This window comes from Meriones unguiculatus, chromosome 1, assembly GCF_030254825.1.
Source record: "Meriones unguiculatus strain TT.TT164.6M chromosome 1, Bangor_MerUng_6.1, whole genome shotgun sequence".
Lineage (NCBI taxonomy): Eukaryota > Metazoa > Chordata > Mammalia > Rodentia > Muridae > Meriones > Meriones unguiculatus.
In genome coordinates, this window is record NC_083349.1 from 107,186,208 (window position 1) to 107,207,201 (window position 20,994).

Here is a 20,994-nt window from a genome sequence, read left to right on the forward strand (position 1 = left end):
ACATCACTGTTGTCCTCCCTGAGTCTCCCCTGCACAGCTCAAACATGACTCAGTAGAAGGAGACTGAAGACGCCTTTCTCAACATGAGAATGGTAAGAAGGCATGTGAGAGAGCGGAGCTGCAAACACTACCAACAGTTAGATGGCAGTGAGGGCAGCTTCTCCAGTCCAGCCGCAGAGCCAGGAGCCCTGACTGGAGGCTCATGGGAAGCAGGGACACAGCATGGAGTTCAGTGCACTGAAGCAAAGGGGCAAAGTGACAAAGGGCTCCTGTGTGGAGTCACCCAAAAAGCAAGGCAGTTCAATCTGCCTGTGGTGAAGGGAGAAGAGGGCGGGAGGGGAACAGGGAAAGTGGGGAGGGAAAGGGGAACGGTGAAAGATGAAGGGTAAAGGGCTCCTTCTACACTGTTAAAAAGAGCAAATCCACTTACAAACAAACCAAGATAAAAAACACCAAGAAAGCCTGGCTGAAAAAGCCATAGATACCAGCACTGGCTCTGGACAGGAGAGAGGGGCTTTTGCTCAGGGTCTTCTTGCCATTGCTGCTTATGGTCTGCTTCTTCGGGCAGCTCTGCTTGTGGTCCAGGGAGGACGTGGAGGAGAAGCTGCTGATGGACCCAGGCTGGGTTACTGACAGGGGAACAGAAAAGAACCACACTTTAGAGGATGTCTTAAAAGAGCAAAATAAAGGATCAAGAAGAGAGAGAGAGAGAGAGAGAGAGAGAGAGAGAGAGAGAGAGAGAAGGAGGAAGGAAGGAAGAAGGAAGGAAGAAGGAAGGAAGGAAGGAAGGAAGGAAGGAAGGAAGGAAGGAAGGAAGGAAGGAAGGAAGGGGAAAAGGACTAATAAGACATTTTCTGGGCAAATTCTTCTGAAATGTTTCATTTAGCTTCCTCAATTGTAGATTATCTGGTGTCAAATTAAATGCCTGATTTCATCCAAATGCACAAAATAGATCAAGGTTAACACAAGCACAAAATTTTAAGGATTCACAGTAAACTACCTTATATGTGGAGTGTTGTCCTAACGATTAATGCTAACTAATCTAACCCTCACACATGCTCCACTCTCCTTAGGGGAAACTTTAATAGAGTCCCTTCAAATACACACCCACAGGACCACACACTCACACACACGACTATCATGTCTTAAGGTGACAACATTTTGACCTTGAATCACTCTGTTGCCAACCTGAAGGTGAGCAAGAGTACCTGGGCTCTTCCCTCCTGCGCTGTGAACCCCCCTTGCTCGGGTGGTAGTTCTTTATGAATGCATGAGAAGCTGATTACAGGAGTCTGTATTCTGAAAGGGTTTTTCCCACCTAGGGTAGTTGTTACTACGGTGATTTTCCCCTCCCAACCTTAACCCAAGTCATATGAGCTGGTTTGCATCCTGTTTTCTGAAAGTTCCCACCAGTAAATGAGGCTTTAGAAGAGGAAGAAATGGATACATTACCATCATTTTCTGCTACAGTTTTCAGTTCTTCACTGGGAGGCAATGAAAGTGTGGATTCAGAAGCATTCTCTTTTTTTGATGTCATCAACCCTGGTGAATAAACACACACACCAAAAAAAAAAAAAAATTTTTCAGCAAAAGACACGTATGTTTAACATTAAGCATGAAAATGAATTTTACTTAAAGTACACACATGTCTTGATATCTAATCTAAATCTTCCCCACTTCTTTTGTGGTTTGTTTTGTTTTGAGGCAAGGTCTCACAATGTAGCCCTGGCTATGCTAGAATTCACTTTGTAGACCAGGCTGGCCTCAAACTCAGAGAGACCTGCCCACCTCCGAGTCCTGCGTGCTGGCATTAAAGGCGCGTGCCACCACTTATCTACAATATAACGAATAGAGTTTCACAGACAGGAGGAAGCAGCACCTCAAAATTTAAGGCAGTGAAAAGGAGCTGGACACACTGCCAATGGCACAGCACCTGCCGAGTATGCACAGGTCCTGCTTATAGACTCCAGCACTACAAATCTAAAAAAAGAAAAAAGGACGTCTTCACCGCATATCTAAAACCCCCAGCTTTGCCCTGCTACAGAATCTCTAAAACGATCTGTGTCACACCAGAGGGTGTGGCAAATCTGTCCTCGCTGAAATGTGGCTGAGTAGGACGTGGAAACAGCCTCTAGGACACTGTTTCCTACACGGCACCCAATTCCCACATCAGCTTCCTCTGGGGAGGGAAAAAGCTCATGAATAGCGGCTGTTTGATAAGCCTCTCCTATCAACTGTACTGCTTTATGTAAGGACAGCAACTGGGAGCTGCCCAGCTTGAGGTGCTGTCAGCTGCCCTTCCTGGTCAACTCACAAAGCTTTCTGCCTAAAGGACTCCACACCCTGAAGGGGACCTTTCAATTTAGCACAGCCAAAGACCTCAGAACAAGTGGCTGTGTGTGACATCGCTGCTCATCTCAGCTCTAGTGAGAGGAGGAGGAGGAGGCGGACACTCTGAAGAGAAACCAGCAGCTCACTGAGAGCTCACCCTGCATTGGGGCTTGAGTGGGCTGAATTTCTTCCCCAAGCAGGAGGTCTGGTAGGAGAAAGTGAGAGTGGGGATACTGGGAAGTCAGAAAATCTCACAGAAAGACACTGTGTGTGGGCAGCTTGGCTGGAAAGGAATCCTCCAGGACTCAGATGACGTGAGCTGGACAAAGAAGTTACAGTACACCTCAGAGGGTGGCGACGCCTGGCTCAACTTGACAGCACTTGCCTAGCATTGCAAGGCCCTGAGTTCAATGAAGAGGGAGGAGGAGGGAGAAGAGGAAGGAGAAGAGGAGGAAGGGGGGGCTACATCTCTCTGGTAGAGGGAACAGGTGGAAATGTCCTATAGAGAATGAGTCTTGTCCTGGATTTGAAAGGGAGCACAGGCCTGGAACAATTTCCATAATTTAGCAGCCATGGCTAGAGGGAAGAGGAGAGCAAGCCAGAGGCAGGGGCCAGTGGAAGTTACTCCAGTGGTCCAAGTAGGACAGGAGACAGCACAGCAGCTACGAAGGAAAAAAACCTGCGGAGTGCAGCTTCCAATCATTTTATTTCTCAGCTCTAGAGTTCCAGCTGACCCTTCCATTTGAGCTGACATCAATATAACCGAACATGAAATTTTAAAAATGATATAAAGACCTCTTTGTGTATCTATCACGCTTCCCCCAAAATAGCATTTCACAAACTATAGGACAAGACCCAACTAAGAAACATTAATTACTCTCATCCACTGATGTGACTGCAATCACCTCACATTTGCTTGACGTGTGTGTGTGTGCATTCATGCACATACGCACGGCATTTGACTCTTCATTTCTGTTTTTGCTGGAGCTTGCTTTGGGAGAGCTCACCTTAGTTTTCATCCTGAGACCATGACTGTCTTTACAGTATAGTCTTTATGGTATTTTGGTTTGGGTTAGGGTTTTTGAGGGTAAGGGTCTCGTTCATTATGTAGCCTCAGGTATGAAGTCTCTGGGAACAGATCTAACAAACAGGCCAAAAATATCTACAGGAAAAAAATGTTATGATCATATTAATGTATTTTAAATTATATGACTAAAAAGGAAAACATTACAAGCACATAATTAAACATGGCTGTAACAATGTAAGATCCTTTCAAATTGGCACAAGAATTAAATGTAATGTCAGCTTAAATGCCAGTAGATCTGTTTTTAAAAAAAAAAAAAAAACTTAACAACTTATTGTAAAATATTTAAGGAAGTATGACCTTTAGGGGCCCCGAATAAGGGAGACAAAATTTAAGAAGGTGTGAGGCTCTCCTCTGTGCTGGATATCACATCACAATAATTATGAAACACAGTCACAGTATTCTAGCAACCAAATGGAACAGAAGAGAGAGACAAACTGAAAGTCTGCATGCCATCCTTAGATGGTGGAAAGCTTTTCTGCTCCAGCTACCAATGGGTTCGCTGATGTTTACTAAATACCTGTTCTGTGCTATGTGCTTCTGTGAATACAAAATCACAAATTATCCTCACAGTCTACTTCAAGTTTAGAATTTGACTGAGAGAACAGTCGATTAATACAAATAAGCAATCAGTGGACAACATACCAACCAGGCTGTACAGACTGAAAAAAATACACACACAAAGTTTGAGAACAAAGAGGCTAAATAAGTCAGATTCTTCAGGGAGGAGCAGGGTCTGTATGGAGCTAAGAAAGTAAGGACCTCCACAGACACCCACAGGTCAGGAGGGAGTGAGCATTCGTGTGCAGCAGGGCAGATGGACAGCAAAGCAAGGCTAACCACAGGAGCAGAAATGGGCCCCATTCAAGTAACCAAGGGACATCACAGAGGCAGAGAGGAACAGGTCGTGTTTCATGAAGGCTCGCTAGAGGCGCAGAGTCCAGCACCGAAGGCTGATTCTGGGGCATCAGGAGCACACAGAAAGTAGCAAAGGCCAGAAGCGAGGAAGCTGAACTGTCACTGTCAGGGACTTACGTCATTATTCACAACTGAGGCCAAAACCACAAAAACCCTTGATTTTGTGAGGTTTGGCCATTGTGGCTGACTAACAAGGAGTGAAGCAGTCTGAACCCCAGGAGCCCACACACACGATTTGAAGTGTGGTTCAGGAGCTGACCATCTCCTCAGCTTGACCTACCAGAATTCACTTTGGATGTGACGTGAGCTACGTCCACCTTCTGGGACCGGACGTGCGGGGCTGCTCTCGTGGAAGGGGTGTGCGCGGTGGCTTTCCTCCCATCTTTTACTTTACTTATCTTTGAAAGGGGTGCAAAAATACCTGAGGGCACAGACAGAATTGTGGTTAGTGCGGAGCGAATGAAAGCACTTCAGATACAAGGCAAATGCAACCGTTGCCAGAACAGGCTGTGTTTAGTGCCTAACGCACTTATTGTGACGAGACATGGCACTTGCCCTCAGAGGATGTACAATCTAGTTGCCAAGATTAAATACACATAAATTTAGGAGCCACATAAGAGATGCATTATCTGCTGTAGAGTGAAATTCCAGGAAAAGAGAAATGTGTAAAAGTTAGCTTCTTCTGTGTTCTCTAAGTGACAGAGAATAACAGTTACCACACGTGGAAGGCATACTACTTCCTATCCGCTTAGGATTTCATCAGACCAGCATTACAGCTCCTCGTATGCCTGCCTCATCTCCCTTCTGTGCTGCACACCTTTTAGAGACAAATGTTGCTCTTGTCTGTTCTGCCACTGTAACTAATTATAGTCCCTTACACACACTACAGGCACAAGAAATCTTTTTGACTGTATAAAATAATCTTCCCCAAAGGCCTAGCCCTCGACTCCTGACAATCAGAAACAATACGGTGTGTGTGCTGAGGAAGGGAGGCGCACAGAGGTAGGGGACTTCCTAGCTACAGCAGCTGCGAGTATAAAACCCCACTGAGAAAGAGTTTACGGAGGCAATAAAATATCCAGTTTGAGTAAGTACACACAGACGCTGAAGAGAGTGAGCACAGACTATAAATACCAGGATTATCTCCCTAACACGCTTAAAAGGAAATAAAGTCATAATATGTACATTGCACTCTGGGTGTTTACAACCTAACAGATACGCATCATATTGAAGCATGGTCTGTTGAAGCAGGGTAGGAATTCTTGCACACTTACACAAACGGAGCATTCTGTGCCTTGCTGAGCGGTGCCAGCTGCATTACTTTCCTGAAAAATCTTTCAAGTTTTTTTCTCTTTTGGATTCAGCACGACCTTTCCTTGATTTTCCTGATTTTTAAAACTTATTTGTGATTATCTTTCACATCACTGACTCGAAGTTATCACTGACCAAAGTGATGAAGATGATGATGATGATGATATTGATGATGATCACAATTAAATTTGCCAGGGTTTAAAGCAACGGTTCTCAACCTTCCAAGGCTGTGACCCTTTAATACAGTTCCCCATGCTGTGGTGTGCCCCAATCATAAAAATATTTTTGTTGCTACTTCATAACTGCAATTTTGCTAATGTTACGAATCATAATGTACTTTTGGGGACTCAGTTGCCAAAGGGTCGTGACCCACAGGTTGAGAACTGCTAGTTTAAAGAAAGAGCTATTCTACTCCGGATATATGAATTTCTACACTTTCTGGAACTCAGAAATTCCTACCTAATCCTCCTCATGGAATTAATTACAAGGAAATAAACTTAGAGGTGCATACACAGGCTATGTGGTTACGCTTGTGTAAGAAAATGACAGACTGCAAGACACACAAGTATGTCTAGCCTATCAAAATGTACTGATTTCGTATGGCCATGCTACATGGACACTTCCAGGAGGAAAAAAATCTAGAAAGGAATGTAACTATCTGACAACAAGGCGGGTAACATTGACCCCGTGAGACCTACAGCTGCCACCTCTGTCAGCCCATGGATGTTCTGCATCGACTGTGTGTTTCCTATCCAGACCTGTGGTAAAACGTAATCCAGAAATCAAACACAGTAAGAAACCAGCAACAGTCAATCACAACACAGAACAGCTAGCAAGGTACCATCAGCAATGCCTGGCAAAAGGATGCGGTCCCTCCCAGGGTGTCTTACGGCGCTGTACTATCACGTGGTCTGAGGTTGACCATGGGGAGCCGAAAGCACGCACAGTGAGGAGGTGTTCTATCACCATCATCAAGCAAGATGATGAAGCCATGGAGTGATTCATGAAACACAAAGAAAATTAAAAACTAGGCCAGTAACAGGGCTCAGCGGATAAGAGGCCTCCAAGCCTGATGACCTGAGCTCAATCCCTGGAAAGCACAGAGTTGAAGAAGAGAGCTAACCCCCACAAGTTGCAGTCTGACCTCCAAATACCAGAATACATTGGAAAGGGTGTGCACACACACTCACATACTCATGTGCACACACATACACACATACATACATACATATACACACAGATGAACACACACAAACTACAAATATGTAAAACCCTCATTATTATTATTACTACATTATAAAATTATACTACATCCGTGGGAAACTTTCTGAGGATATAGGCTATCAAACTAAACTGAAAATTAAAGCATATAAATGAGAACAGAGTACGAACTATATTTCTAAGTTATTTGATTAGTGTGAGTAATATCAAAACAATTCTCAATAACTGACCTGCTTTTCTTTTTTATTTTGAGAGAAAGTTTTGTATAACCATGATAGCCTCAAACTGGGCAAATATCCACAAATAACTTTAAATTTCTGATCCTCCGGCCTCCAATTCCTGCTGGGGTTACAGGTGCATGCCACCCCATCTATTTCATCTGGTGTTGGGGATGAAACCCAGGCCTCAAGCATGCTCAGCAAGCACTCTACTGAGGCTACGTCCCAGCCCAAATTCCTTCTTTTTTTTTTTTCTTTCTTTCTTTTCATTTGTTTGTTTCTGGTTTTAGTTTTTTGAGACAGGGTTTCTCTGTATAGCCTCGGCTGTCCTGGACCTTCCTCTGTAGAGCAGGCTGGCCCCAAACTCACAGAGATCCACCTGCCTCTGTCTCCTGAGTGCTGGGATTAAAGGCATGTGTCACCCACAGCCCTTCCTTTGTGTGGGTTTTTTTCTTTGATGATCTCAAAAGAAAATTTCCATATAGAAATATATTTGTTTCAAAGGATAATCAAATATTTAATTCTAATGGCTTAAGAGAATTATATTGCACATAATTCCTCATTTTCATAGATCTTGCTTGTCTTTGTTTTATTGTTATTCTTATTAAGCAAGTCATCTGGGTAAAGCACAATATTTAAAGCCATGGCTGGGCTGGCAGCTGGGTGCCCGCCAGTCCCCAGGAACCAAAAAAAACTGGGCCCAGAAGTCTTTTCTGTCACTAACAACCAAGGACCATGCATGGAGATAACCTAGAACCCCTGCACAGAAGCAACCCATGGCAGCTCAGTGTCCAAGAGGGTACCCCAATAATAGTAACAAGGATCATCTCTGACATGAACTCAGTGGCTGGCTCTTATCACCTCCCCCTGAGGGGAGAGCAGCTTTACCAGTCCACAGAGGAAGACAAAGAAGCCAATCCTGATGAGACCTGATGGACTAGGGTCAGATGGAAGGGGAGGAGGACCTCCCTATCAATGGATGGGGGAGGGGCATGAGAAGAAGAGGGAGGGAGGGCAGGATTGGGAGGGTATGTGGTAGGGGGCTACAGCTGGGATACAAAGTGAATAAACTGTAATTAATACACAAAAATAAAAGTTAAAAAAAAATGCCATGGCTGGATGCCCAGTAGGCAGCAGGGATAGTGAGTGAGTAGTCAGCCTTCCTGCCTGGCAACACAGCGTACTCACTGGCTCCCCCTAGAGGCAGACGCACAGTGGTGAGGTTGACCAGTAAGCCATTCTCTCCTTTTTTTTTTTTTTTGTTTTGTTTTTGTTTTTAATTACGCTTTATTCACTTTGTATCCCCCATAAACCCCTCCCTTCTCCCCTCCCAATCCCACCCTCCTTCCCCCTTCTCCACGCATGCCCCTCCCTAAGTCCACTGATAGGGGAGGGTTTCTTTTTCTTCCTTCTGATCTTAGTCTATCAGGTCTCATCAGGAGGGGCTGCATCTTCTTCCTCTGTGGCCTGGTAAGGATGCTCCCCCATCAGGGGGAGGTGATCAAAGAGCAGGCCAATCAGTTCATGTCAGAGGCAGTCCCTCTTCCCATTACTATAGAACCCACTTGGACACTGAACTGCCATGGGCTATATCTGTGCAGGGGTTCTAGGTTCTACATCTGTGCATGGTAAAAAGGATGGACATCAGAAGAAGAAAACAGGAAACAACCTAGGAACATGCCACAAAGGGCCTCTGAAAGGCTCTGCCCTGAAGACTATCAAAGCAGATGCTGAGATTTATGGCCAACTGTTGGGCAGAGTGCATGGAATCTTATGAAAGAAGTGGGAAATAGTAAGATCTGGAGAGGACAGGAACTCCACAAGGAGAGCAACAGAACCAGAAAATTTGAGCACAGGGGTCTTTCCTGAGACTCATACTCCAACCAAGTACCATTCTCTCTTTTTAAAAAGAGCAATAAACCCTCAGATAAACATGGCTTGCTTAATGTGCTTAACCCCATTAAAATGTCAGCAATGAATAAAAAGGGCATAAATTCTAAGGGAAATTTATGTTTTTTTTAAAGGAGAAAAAAAAATGGAAGCTTCTGAGAGGGGGGGGAAAATGGAGCCTGAAAATCCTAAGCAGCAATCCGAGACGCTCAAGCAAGCATCCGGCAAACCATGCCGCGGTGAGAGAAGCACCCTGGCCACCCCTGCGCTCTAGAGCTGCCCTGGCAGACCTGCACCCATCCCCTTACACTGTCTGTGGCTGCTCTCTCACTGTAACAGCAGAGCTGGGCAGACACCAGGAGGCCCACAGAGGAGTCTCTGGTCTTCACAGTAAATAGTCACATTTTCTGTGCTCGCTTTGGCTGCCATAAACTAAAACTGGAATGATATAGAGAAGATTAGCATGGCCCCTGCACAAGGATGGCAGGCAAATTTGTGAAGCGTTCAGCATTTTTTCATCACTCAGAAAGACAAACGGGATGGACATTGGAAGAAGGAGAAAACAGGGAACTGGACAGGAGCCTACCACAGAGAACCTCTGAAAGACTACCCAGCAGTGTATCAAAGCAGATGCTGAGACTCAGCCAAACTTTGAGCAGAGTGCAGGGAATCTAATGAACGAAGGGGGAGATAGAAAGACCTGGAGGGGACAGGAGCTCCACAAGGAGAGCAACAGAACAAAAATATCTGGGCCCAGGGGTCTTTTCTGAGATTGATCCTCCAACCAAGGACCATTCATGGATATAACCTAGAACCCCTCAGATGCAGCCCATGGCAGCTCGGTATCCAAGTGGGTTCCCTAGTAAGGGGAACAGGGACTGTCTCTGACATGAACTCTGTGGCTGGCTCCTTGATAACCTCCCCTTGATGGGGGAGCATCCTTACCAGGCCACAGAGGAGGACAATGCGGCCAGTTCTGATGAAACCTGATAAGCTAGGGTTAGATGGAAGGGGAGGAGGACCTCCCCTATCAATGGACTTGGAGAGGGACATGGGAGGAGAAGAGAGAGGGAGGATGGGATTGGGAGGGGATGAGGGAGGAGGCTACAGCTAAGATACAAAGTAAATAAACTGTAATTAATATAAAAAATAAAAATTCAATTAAAAATGCATGAATGGGCAAAAAAATTCACATTTTCAAGCAACATTTAGAACTTGCACAAATTATAATAGGATATTCAGTTATTAAACAGAACACATGTATATAAAAGACACTGTGAAGTGGTGAAGAGAGAAATGGTGGGAAGATACGATCAAGATATATTATTTAAATATGTAACATTTTCAAAGAAAAAATTCTTTAAAAGTGATTATCAAAAATATGCAAGTAATTTCATCTTTTTCCTGTTTTACAATTTTCAAGTCTTATACATGGAACATTTTTATAAAGTAAAAAATACAAAAAGACTCAAAGACAAGGTTCTATCCAAAATGTGTGACAGAAAGAAACCAGTAATTCTGGCAACTTGATAAGAGTTGGCCAATTGCCAATGTGTTCCGTGCTGACAGGGATAAATCCCTTCCCGGGTCATTTATACGTTTATCAATACACTGCGTCCTCACACAAACCCCTGGGATTCTGCATCCATTCATGGAGGCCAAAGGGAGGGGATCAGGAACAGAAGGAGGATCACACAGCCCAGCCTGAGGAAGAGATGCTGATCACACCTGAGCAATCTGACTCCAAACCCCACAGTTCTCATCAGTGTGCTGTCCCCCCTTCCAAGTGAACCAGATAGCTATGGAGAAGGCGTCAGAGAAACGGAAAACACCAACAACATAGTGAGAAAAGCAGACACAAGAGAGGGGAACGGGGAAGAGATGTGTGGAAAGGGAAGTGGGCCAGACGGGAATGAGTTTAAGCAAACCTTTGTCAGAAAGAGAAAACTATACAGCTCAGAAACAGTCAAAACTGGCCTCACTTGCTTTTCTAACTTCTCAAATTCTTCATGGTTCATTGAGGCCCAAAACACAGGGAAACACCATTTATGGATGACCTTAGCCTACACACACACACGCACACACGCACACACACACACACACACACACACACACACACACACACACACCACACCACACCACACGATCAGTCCTGGTGAACCCCAGAGCGGACAGGCAGATTTCCTCCTGAAAAGAACAAGCCTATCCCAATCCCATCACAGTCCCTATTCACCCCTCACTACCGGGTGCCTGGGACCCCTGTGAACTGTTCTCTAAGTCCCCATAGCCCCACTCAGTCCTTCAACCTGGGATCTGTGGTTCCCGGGACAGAGGCCAAAGAGAAAAAGGGACAGAACAAGGATCACACAGCCCAGCCTGGGACAGGAACCACAGATCCCAGCGTGTTCTCCTGGGCTCTCTTCCCAGCCACACTCTTTTTCTTCCCTGCCCCCCTTAGGTTGTACCATCCATCACTCTGGTCTCTGCTTTAATCTAGCCTCGGCTCTTTTGCAGACTTCTTTTGGTGGAATATTCTAGAAGAAACAACCCTTGTAAACCAGACAATTCGTGAACCACTTGACAAGCCTTGATGAGAAGAGAATGCAGCCTTGCAGCCAGCTTACTCTGGGCTCATGTCTACAGTTGGCCTCTGGCATCTTGTGCCCTGTCTAGACACATGTGTGTCTACACTGCCCTGACCTGGTGGAAGTCCCTCTCCTCTGGTCATCCTCTCTCCTCACCTCCATCCACCCCCGCTTCCCTCTCCTTACATCAGCAAATGACCTCACTTCTCATTTTCTGAGAAAATAGAAAGCAGCTTCCCAGCATTTCTCTCCTTAGGGAGCGTGAGCCATGCCTGGCCCAATGCCAGGCTAACCCTGGCACAACCCTTTCAACTTCTCAAGGACTTTCTCAAGGTCTCTAGCAGCATGGCTTCCCCTTGGTATCAGTCTCGTCGGTGTAAAGATGATGCGCCAGCTCCTGCAATTAAAACATCCTCAGTCTACATCCTCTCATAGGTTCTCATCATGGGGGTAACCAGGAAAAGGTTTCACCTAAAAGCCACAAGAAAGGGAGAGGTGTAACGGATCAAAAGCCCTGGGCTCAATCTTACCGTATTTGGGGGCACACTTGAAGTACTGGACTCTCCCAACACTTCCATTGTTTTTCCCTTCTGGTTCATCCAGCTCAATGCCAGCCCACTGCCCATTTGCAAACTCTGTTGTTCCACAAAATCTTAATGTCCCAACCTAGAGAAAATATAAATCAGAACAGGTTCTCAGACTTATTAGTCATTCTTTTAGTCATTGCTGTTCTTAGCAACATCACTTGTTATGTCTTTCAAAGGAGACTTTTGAATAAGCAAGTTTACCAAAGATTATTTTAAAATGTCAAACCCCTCAAAAGGATTTGTCAGGAAAACATAGAATATTACCTTCTGAGGCATCGTTCTTTCCCAACAGAACTGGAAAGAAAAGTCCCCCTGGCAGTGGGACTCAGCTCACCCTCTCTCAGTTATCAGCAGATTGAGTGGCCAGAAATCAGTGGGGATACAGAAAAAGGAAGCCAGCTGCAAACCAATTCAAAGTGATACCTACAGAGCATTCCACTCAAAAGAGAAGCATACAGATGTCGAAGAACACAGCCGGGGCACTGGCTCAGCAGTTAAGAGCACTAGCTGCTCTTCCAGAGACCCAGGCTCAGTTCCCAGCGCCCACATGGCAGCTCACTACTTTCTGTAGCTTCAGTTCCGGAGCATCCGATATACTCTCCTGAGTACATCACACAAATAGTCCACATACATACCATGCAGGCAAACACCCACACGCATACAATTAAAAAGAAAACTTTAAAATTATAAAAAGAACAGAAATCACACAAAATATGTTCTTGAACCATAACGGTGTTAAACTAAAATTCATCGGTAGGGAGGTGTGTAGTTATCTCCAAAATATGGAATAAGTATAAATAACTCATGGTGAAAGAGAAAAAAAATATATACAAAATGCTTTTCTAATAAAAAAAGAAAATTAGAAAATGAAAATAAATATGTCAAAATGTGTGGGAAGTGACAAAAGTAATACTTAGAGAGGAATATGCACCTTAGAAACAGCCTAAAATCAATGATCTAAATTCCTGCTTCAAGAAACTAATATGAAGAGCCAAAGCCAGAAAAGAAGAGTTAAGTAATAAATATTGAAATAAATTGAGAACAGAAAAATAATGCAGAAAAATTAATGAAACCAATAACACATTCTTTGAAAAATAAAAATCATTAAGCCTCTAAATAGAAACCATTTTTTAAAAAAGAGAGATAAAAGACACAAACTACCAACATCACCAACAAAAGAGGGGCACTGTTAACAATATTTTAAAAGATGAGATAACAGTACAGACAACTTTGCCCACCCATTTCACAGATGCTGTAAAACACTGCAATTCCTTGAAAGATATAAACTTTCAAAAAAGGGAATACTTGAATTTCTAATTTAAAACTGAAAAAAGAAAAAAGTTCCCAGGGTGGGTGGCTTCAGTGATAAATTCTACCAAAAACTGAACAAAATACAAATTCTGCATAAGCGCTTCTAAAATTTAAATGATAAGACACTGGTTCCCAAGGCATTTTGGGAAACCAACATTACCTCGACATTAAACTGAGGATCAGTATTCCCCCTGAACACAAACACAAGCATCTTCAACAAATTTAGAGCCAACCAAATGCCGTCAAAAGGAGAATCCTACATGGTGAGGATGCAGAGCAGTGAGGAAATTATCTGACACAATCCACCTGACTGATGGGGAAAGAAGATACAAAAGAAGCCTACAACCAGCCGCCACATCCTTCCAATGTGACAGCTTAAAGAAGAGGCACACCCCGGCAGCTGAGGACCCCTTCAGCTTCACATCTACACTAAATCCACAGGTAGCACTCTAATGGGACCTCACCTGAAGAAAGAGGGAGAAAGGAGGGAAAAGAGAAGGGGGGGAGGAGGAGGAAAAGGGGACAAGATGCTTGTTTACAAAGAATCCACAAAGTAAAAAAAAGTTAAGAATATGTGGTCAATATTCAAAAATCAACTGTATTTCCATATACTAGAAATATATGGAATATATTTCCACAGAATAGAATTTCAGCAATAGTACACACACAAAAAAAAAAAACTTGAAAAAAATAAGTCAAAATATAGCAAATCATATGTAATACCTAAATGGTTAAGACCACAGAAGTTGATTAGATAATCTGAAGACCCATATGAATACAGCAGCATGTTGTGCTTAACCTGGTCTAGACCCAACAGCACTCAATTCCCATTGAGTGGGATTTTTTAAAGAAATTAACACATTAAAATATACACAGAAAAAAGGTAAGAAATTAGAGTTATCAAAGCAGTTTGGCAAGATATTGAAATCCTAACACGTACTAACTGTAAATGCAAGCGATGGTGCTGGCATTGAGACAGGATAGTCATCAGAATAGGGCACAACTGACCCAGTAGTTGGCCCCCACCACCCACAGAATCCACAAGCTCAAGGTCAGTGACTGGGTCTCAAGAAGTAGAGACCAACAGATAAGATACCTGAAGTCATCCTCTGGCTTTCCACGTTTATGCACTCACACATATACACATATATTCTCTCTCTCTCTTTCTGTATGTGTGTGTCTCTCTCACACACACACAAATGTACACACACACAATATAAATATAAAACCAGCTGGATGTAGTGCACGCTACAATCTCAGCTTTTGGGAAGTCATCCTCAGCTATACAATAAACACTTCCACTTGGATGTAAAATTATCCAACCCCAAAAGTAAATAAAATAATAATGTTTTTCTTTTATTTTTTGAAATTATAACACAATTACCTCATTTCCCATTTCCTTTTCTCCCTTCTACCCCCCCCCATATTCTTCCTTGCCCTCTTTCAAATTCATGGTCTCTTCTTTTATTAATCATTATATGCATGTATGTATATATGTATACACATGTTCCTAAATATAACCTGCTCAGTCTGTACAATGTTACTTGTATGTAAATCAGGGTAATCCCTAATAACAATGGAAACATTTGTTCTTATACCCAGAGGTGCGAGGAGTCCTCAACCCTCATCAAGGAAACTTCTCTTTGCAACAGACAGTAACACTTTCAAAGCCTTCTAAGGTAAATTTACAGGAATGTTACAAAGAAGACTTCACATTCACCCATAATTTTTAAAAGCTACATAGTAATAATTTCTTGGCATTTTAATTCCAACCAGTAAAAAACTAACAAATGTCCTATTGTTTTGTAAACTGGAGAATGCCCTTCTTCATCTAAAAGCACATCTATGGTTGTTTCCTTTGAACTCTGAGAAGCAATTTTCCCCAATACATCAAGCTCTCAAACCTATGACTCTCTGAGAAGCCTTCATCACCCATCCGCATACTGAGATGTAAGCAATTGGAAAGGTTATTATCTAGGCACGAGTTCCCTGTTCCACTCCACACTGGGAGCTTCCTACTACCTCAAAACTAAGAATAAAAACCTCTAATGAAATGGCGGCGTTGTGGCTCAGTGGTGCAGCACTTCTCACATTTCACAGGGCTCCATGCTCAAGTCCCAGCATGGAAGGCAAGGGGAAAAATCTCCCAAAAGAGGTATCAAAGAAAAGAGAGAAATGGTCACAGAGAAGGTCACACGGGAGCCGCAGCGCTACCCATCGGGCCTTTGTGTAAAGCGTCACTCGCTGACCTCCCGACCATCAGGTTTACAGCATCCGAATGTCCCCTAGTTGTGAGATTTCAAAGCCAAACACAGAAGAGTGATGAAGGTTTCCTCTGCTCGGCTGGCAGACATGCCATCGGCAGGAACAATCCAGAGTAGACAGAGCAAGGTCGTTTCTCAGCTCCAGCCTCTAAATTCATTTAACACTTCTCCTCTCTGCCACTTTTCCCCATGCAATTAACGAGGCCTTCACTATTAAGTTCAAAAGCGCTCCTATCCTTAAGCCGTCCTCTGTAACAGTAAACTTACATTTAAACTTCACATTTTCAATCAAACATTTTCCTGTCCACATGTTTTGAGACCCAAAACTCAAAATTGTGAGTGTGTGGCACACGATCCTGAGACACAGACCAGGTGTGAGGGCCTTAAGTCCAGCTCCCAGGGACCTCGGTGACTCGCTGTACCTTCTGTCCTGCGATGACAACGCGGTCGCCCAACTTCAGACCGAGAGATGTCAGCATGGCCCTGCTGGTAGCGTGATCACAGCTGGGAGGCGTGGCCTTAGGCGTGGTACAGGACAGAGGCATCGCATCCAAGAGCATCTGCTTGACTTCCTTTGCAATCGCAGCAGCATCGGCCATCTCCAAAGGCATGTCCACTGGGTCTGGAACAACATCCGCAGGGATCTGTCCTTTGTCATTCTACCACAGAGGCAAGAGAAGACTTTCAGCTCTTAAGTGCTCAGGGCACTCGGCAGCCATCTATGATCCTCTATGGTGGGCCTTAAGGCCAGCCACAGTCATTTATTTATTCAAGACTACTCAGTGAACTCCCCCGCTACACCAGGCACCATTCTAGGTCCTCAAGATACCACAGTGAAGGAAAGTAAAGCTCTGCCCTCAAAGAGTACACACGCCTGTAGGAGAGATAGGGCATCAACCGATTATATGGTGTGTTAGCCAGGAGTTGAGGGGCATAAAGGTACCCAGGCACAGAGGACATGGGAACAGAGGTGGCTGTAGGGGAGGAGCTGACGACAAATCGATGGTGACAGAAACCTCCCTGATAAGAGGCATTTACAGAGACGCAAAGGAGATGACGGAGGTGATCTGGTAGGAAAAGGTCATTCTGTACACTGAGAAGGGCGGAGAAATACATGTGGCTGCACACGAGCACAGTGACGTAGCAGGGTGCCTGGCTGCCCAATGAGAGCCCAGCGACATCCATGTAGTGGACATTTAGTCAACCAGGGGCCACACGCACAGTGATTCCACTCCACAGCCACCTTAGTTTGTGTAAGTTTGAAGAGAAGTGAAGAATCTCCCCCACCGTGTGTTTCTTGAAACCTGAGCCTGTCATTAAAGGTCATATGACTACATTCCGCAACTTGCCATGCTGGCTCTATGACCTCAGCCACATGGCAGGTCACGTAGCAACTCAGATTTCAGAAACTGAGGCAGCAGTCTCCACACTATCTCTCACACCCTAAGCTGCAATCAAGACACTTGCCCTGTTCTCCCCATGAAGGAGAGACTGTATCCTGGAGGAGTTCATCTGTCACGAGATGAAATAACCAGCTATAAGCCCACTTCGTTTGCATGGTGTTTATATAATTTAAAACCGATCCTTAAAAACAAACATAACAAACAAAAATCAAACAAACAAAAAAAAAAAAACACCTCACTTTGTTCTCTCAAGAAAAAGCTTGTAAACAGAATCTCCAGGGGCATTTTAGTACCACACCATGAAGAGTTCACACTATAGTAGGAGAGGCAGTCACCAGTTAGAAACATCAAGATGTCCGGTAGGTCAGTTAGCAAACGAAATGTGGGGAGACTAACGACAGACTAGGAGATGGCCACGGGACTTGTGGCAGTTTTGACGCAAGCCACGCCGCCTTGCACCCCACGGAAGCACACAGGTACAGTCTGTCTGCTCCCCATTTGTCTTCCTGAAGTATTTTTCCTCCATACTCTCCAACCCAAAGCTCAGACCCTGTGAGAAAATATCCAGGTTTCATAACTGAAAACCTTATCTTCACCTTTCTCCACTGCTAATAATCCTCAAACGGCCTGTACAGGCCCAGCGGTGGGGCTTCACAAACATGCTTGGTTTGTAATTGTCCTTTTTGGGTTTTTTGGCTTTAAAATTCAATTCAGCTTGAAAAAAAAGTATGTTATCAGATTCCTGTCATGGTATTAAAACTAATTTAATCTTAGATTTCAAAACATATTGAAAATATAGTGAACATAGATATGGCACTAAAGTCTCACTCTCTGAAGAGTGAGGGGGTATTTGTGGGGGAAACATTTTTAAAAAGCTCTGGGACTGGGAGACAAGACAACTTAGTTCATAAAGCAAACACTGAGTTTGCTCCTTAGTACTGGGTGTGTTGGCTTGTGCTTCAACCTCAGTGCTGCTGAGGCAGGAACAGAGGGATTCTGGACTGGGTGGCCAGGCAGACTATCTGAACCCGCGAGCTCCAGGTCCATAAAAACTCTATCTCAAAAAGTTAACGTGGAGCAGGGCAGGGCAGTGGTGGCGCACACCTTAGTCCCAGCCCTCAGGAGGCAGAGGCAGGTGGAGCTCTTTGAGTTTGAAGCCAGCCTCATCTACAGTCTGCATGCACACACACACACACACAAATGGTAGCAGTATCACCCTCCAAACCTCAGAAGGTTTCGTTATGGCTAACAGCAGAATTCCATTTTCTGCTGTCATAACAACTATCAAAGTAACGTTCAAAGGTTCCTCCCTGGACTCGGGATGTCTGGTTTTAGAGGTTACTTATTAAAGGAACATTTGTTTGAACTTTGTATTTACTTTAACTGTTATTCTTTTGGCATGAATTTTCTTTGCAAAGGAACTTAATGTTAGCACATACAACATTGTGGCTAACAGATAACTTTTCATAAATTTGTCAGAAGCCTAAATGAAAGATTCTTAAGACACTTTAAGATTTTCTTTTTTTCTGAATGGAAATTTATATAACTTAGTGGGAGAGAAACTTCCCATGATGACTTAAATTTATTGAAAGTAAAAGATATCATCACCCTCATTATATGTGAAGCAAAAATATAAATTGTTCTCATAAAGTTCTATTAATAACAACATTTACATCCAACTCATTACTGGGAGATGGCATGAGACGTCTTCATTCTCTTGTGTCATTCTCTTACCCTGAATGCGGGGTTTGCTCCAAGCTCCAGCAAAGTTTTCACAGCCCCTGAACACAAGTTATATGCTGCAATGTGCAGAGCTGTCCCAAAATTAAAGTCGCTGCAAGTGGCATCCACATCTACAATTAAACGTCACAAATATATTAGCTAGTTTTAAATTCAGCTATCACAATTTCAAAGAAGATTCAGCAGGTTTCAGGGAGGGGATGTCAGCCTTTTATAGACTTGGTCTCCAGATGCGGTATGTCACAGTGGATCAAATCTCCACAATTATAACTTGCCTAAAATAACCACAAGAATATTCTCCTAGATCAATGTAATTCCTTGTAAAATAGAGTGATGTGCCTTGAGTTTTCCAGCTAGGCCAAACTAACTGCAATGGGGGCAGTGAATGGTAGTAATTCATACTTGGGACATAAGCAGATTCCATGTCCACTCACTTAGGCATTTTCTTGAACAAGCACAGCATGAAAATCAGCTTTAGGCCAAGGATCAGGAAATGACCCCTATGATCCAAATATACCCTAAAATGTTTCAGAATTTTTCAGGAATGCAGGCACACTCACTCACAGACATGTTCTCTGAGCCTGCATCCACATTCCAATGGCAGAAATTAGTAGTACTGACAAAAAACAGATAATCTGAAAAGCTAAAGCAGTTATTTACTAATCTAGCCCTTCATACACACACACACACACACACACACACACACACACACAAAATGACTGAACAATGCAGAACCCTCAAACCAGAACCCACACTCCTGAAAACCTAAGTGTGAACATAATGACACTACTCAGCAGATGAATCTGGACTCTACTCTAAGAAAATGAACCTTGCAACTCTAAAGGCATCTTAATAACAGTAAATCACATTGCATTTTACTTGAACAGAAAATCCTCTGAATGGAGAGTCCTGTGTTGAATGTTTTCTACAGGAGTTTATTAAGTCTCTGGCTCTGCAGTTGTACACTGATCTGCAGGAGACCATGCTGGCATGGCTACACTGCACACCTTCAACAGCACAGACCTGCTCACACAGACAACAGCATTACAGGTGCATCAACAGAGACTCTCTTCCAACATCACCCAGAAGTTAGAAAGGCAGAATTTTAAGGACCTCGAATAACTGTGCAAACTAGAAACTGACATTCTAGGAGGTTTATCTCTAGGAGGTTTATCTCTAAAATGCCTTTTCTAAAGGGATCACACTGCTCTCTTGAAGCTGAAAGAGTGCTCTCTCTTCTCCTGCACCTCTCTCCACTCGACTCCTCTCTCTCTCTCTCTCTCTCTCTCTCTCTCTCTCTCTCTCTCACACACACATTTATTCTTCTCAAAAGAGTAGAACCAGAGAGAATATCAACCTTGGGATATCTCCCCCGAGATGTAGGGGGAACCCTAAAATTCATCAGATTTTCTGAAATGAATGACAACTAAAAGAAATCCCTCTTATTATATCAATGCCACCCAAATGCTTTGTTACTCTAACACTGTCTTCCCAAGCAAAACAAAACAAACAAAAAAAAAAAATTATAAATGAGATACACCTGAGATCCCCACTCCACAGAGACAGGAAGACCCAGAAAATACTGTTGTTGGTATTTTTTTTTTCAATTTGTAGATCTTTGTACCAAGCCTTTTGTGAAAGGACAGTAACCATCATCAAAGCAATCCTAAACAACTTCTTAAATAGTACAGGGTAGGAAGCCATATAAAAACAAAGCACATTCGAAGAAAGGCCTCCTCAACAGTGACCTGGATGCCATTACAGAATGCCCCATTGAAAATGGAGATCTGCCTGCACTTGCCTTTTGGTTTTGATGTCTTCAAAATCACTCTTATAAGTTCTGGGACATCAAAGTATGCAGCATAATGCAAAGCATTCATGTTTGTCCAGCGACTCCGCAAACTGGCATCTGCTCCCAGATCAATAAGTTGAGCTGCAAATTTTACAGCTGTCTCAACATCACCTGAAGAAAAATAAAAATTGTTTTCTTCGGTACAAATTTTAATTCCCAAGACAAACCTCTCTACTATATTTCTTTAAAAGCCAAAACAAACAATATACTAGATCTACATTTATACTTCAAGAAGTGTGCCTTCGGGAGTTTATTCCAAGAAAACACTCCCATTTGGAA

The 20,994-nt window shown here is 43.5% G+C and overlaps 1 protein-coding gene and 1 non-coding gene across 5 annotated transcripts in view; one reads left to right on the forward strand and one right to left on the reverse strand.

Annotated features, from left to right (window-relative positions):
* Clip4 (CAP-Gly domain containing linker protein family member 4) overlaps positions 1–20,994 on the reverse strand; it is a 69,549-nt gene that overhangs the window by 24,232 nt on the left and 24,323 nt on the right. For all 4 annotated transcript variants that reach the window (XM_021647156.2, XM_021647157.2, XM_060364677.1 and 1 more), the window contains exons 5-11: positions 20,665–20,826; positions 18,858–18,976; positions 16,143–16,379; positions 12,089–12,224; positions 4,614–4,754; positions 1,453–1,542; positions 486–629 (exon numbers count right to left, since the gene is read on the reverse strand). In XM_021647156.2, the coding sequence (XP_021502831.1) occupies positions 486–629; positions 1,453–1,542; positions 4,614–4,754; positions 12,089–12,224; positions 16,143–16,379; positions 18,858–18,976; positions 20,665–20,826 (1,029 nt within the window). The remainder of the gene's footprint in view (positions 1–485; positions 630–1,452; positions 1,543–4,613; positions 4,755–12,088; positions 12,225–16,142; positions 16,380–18,857; positions 18,977–20,664; positions 20,827–20,994) is intronic.
* Positions 9,385–9,488, forward strand: LOC132652080 (U6 spliceosomal RNA). Its single transcript, XR_009589571.1, has one exon. It is a non-coding gene; the product is annotated as a U6 spliceosomal RNA (small nuclear RNA).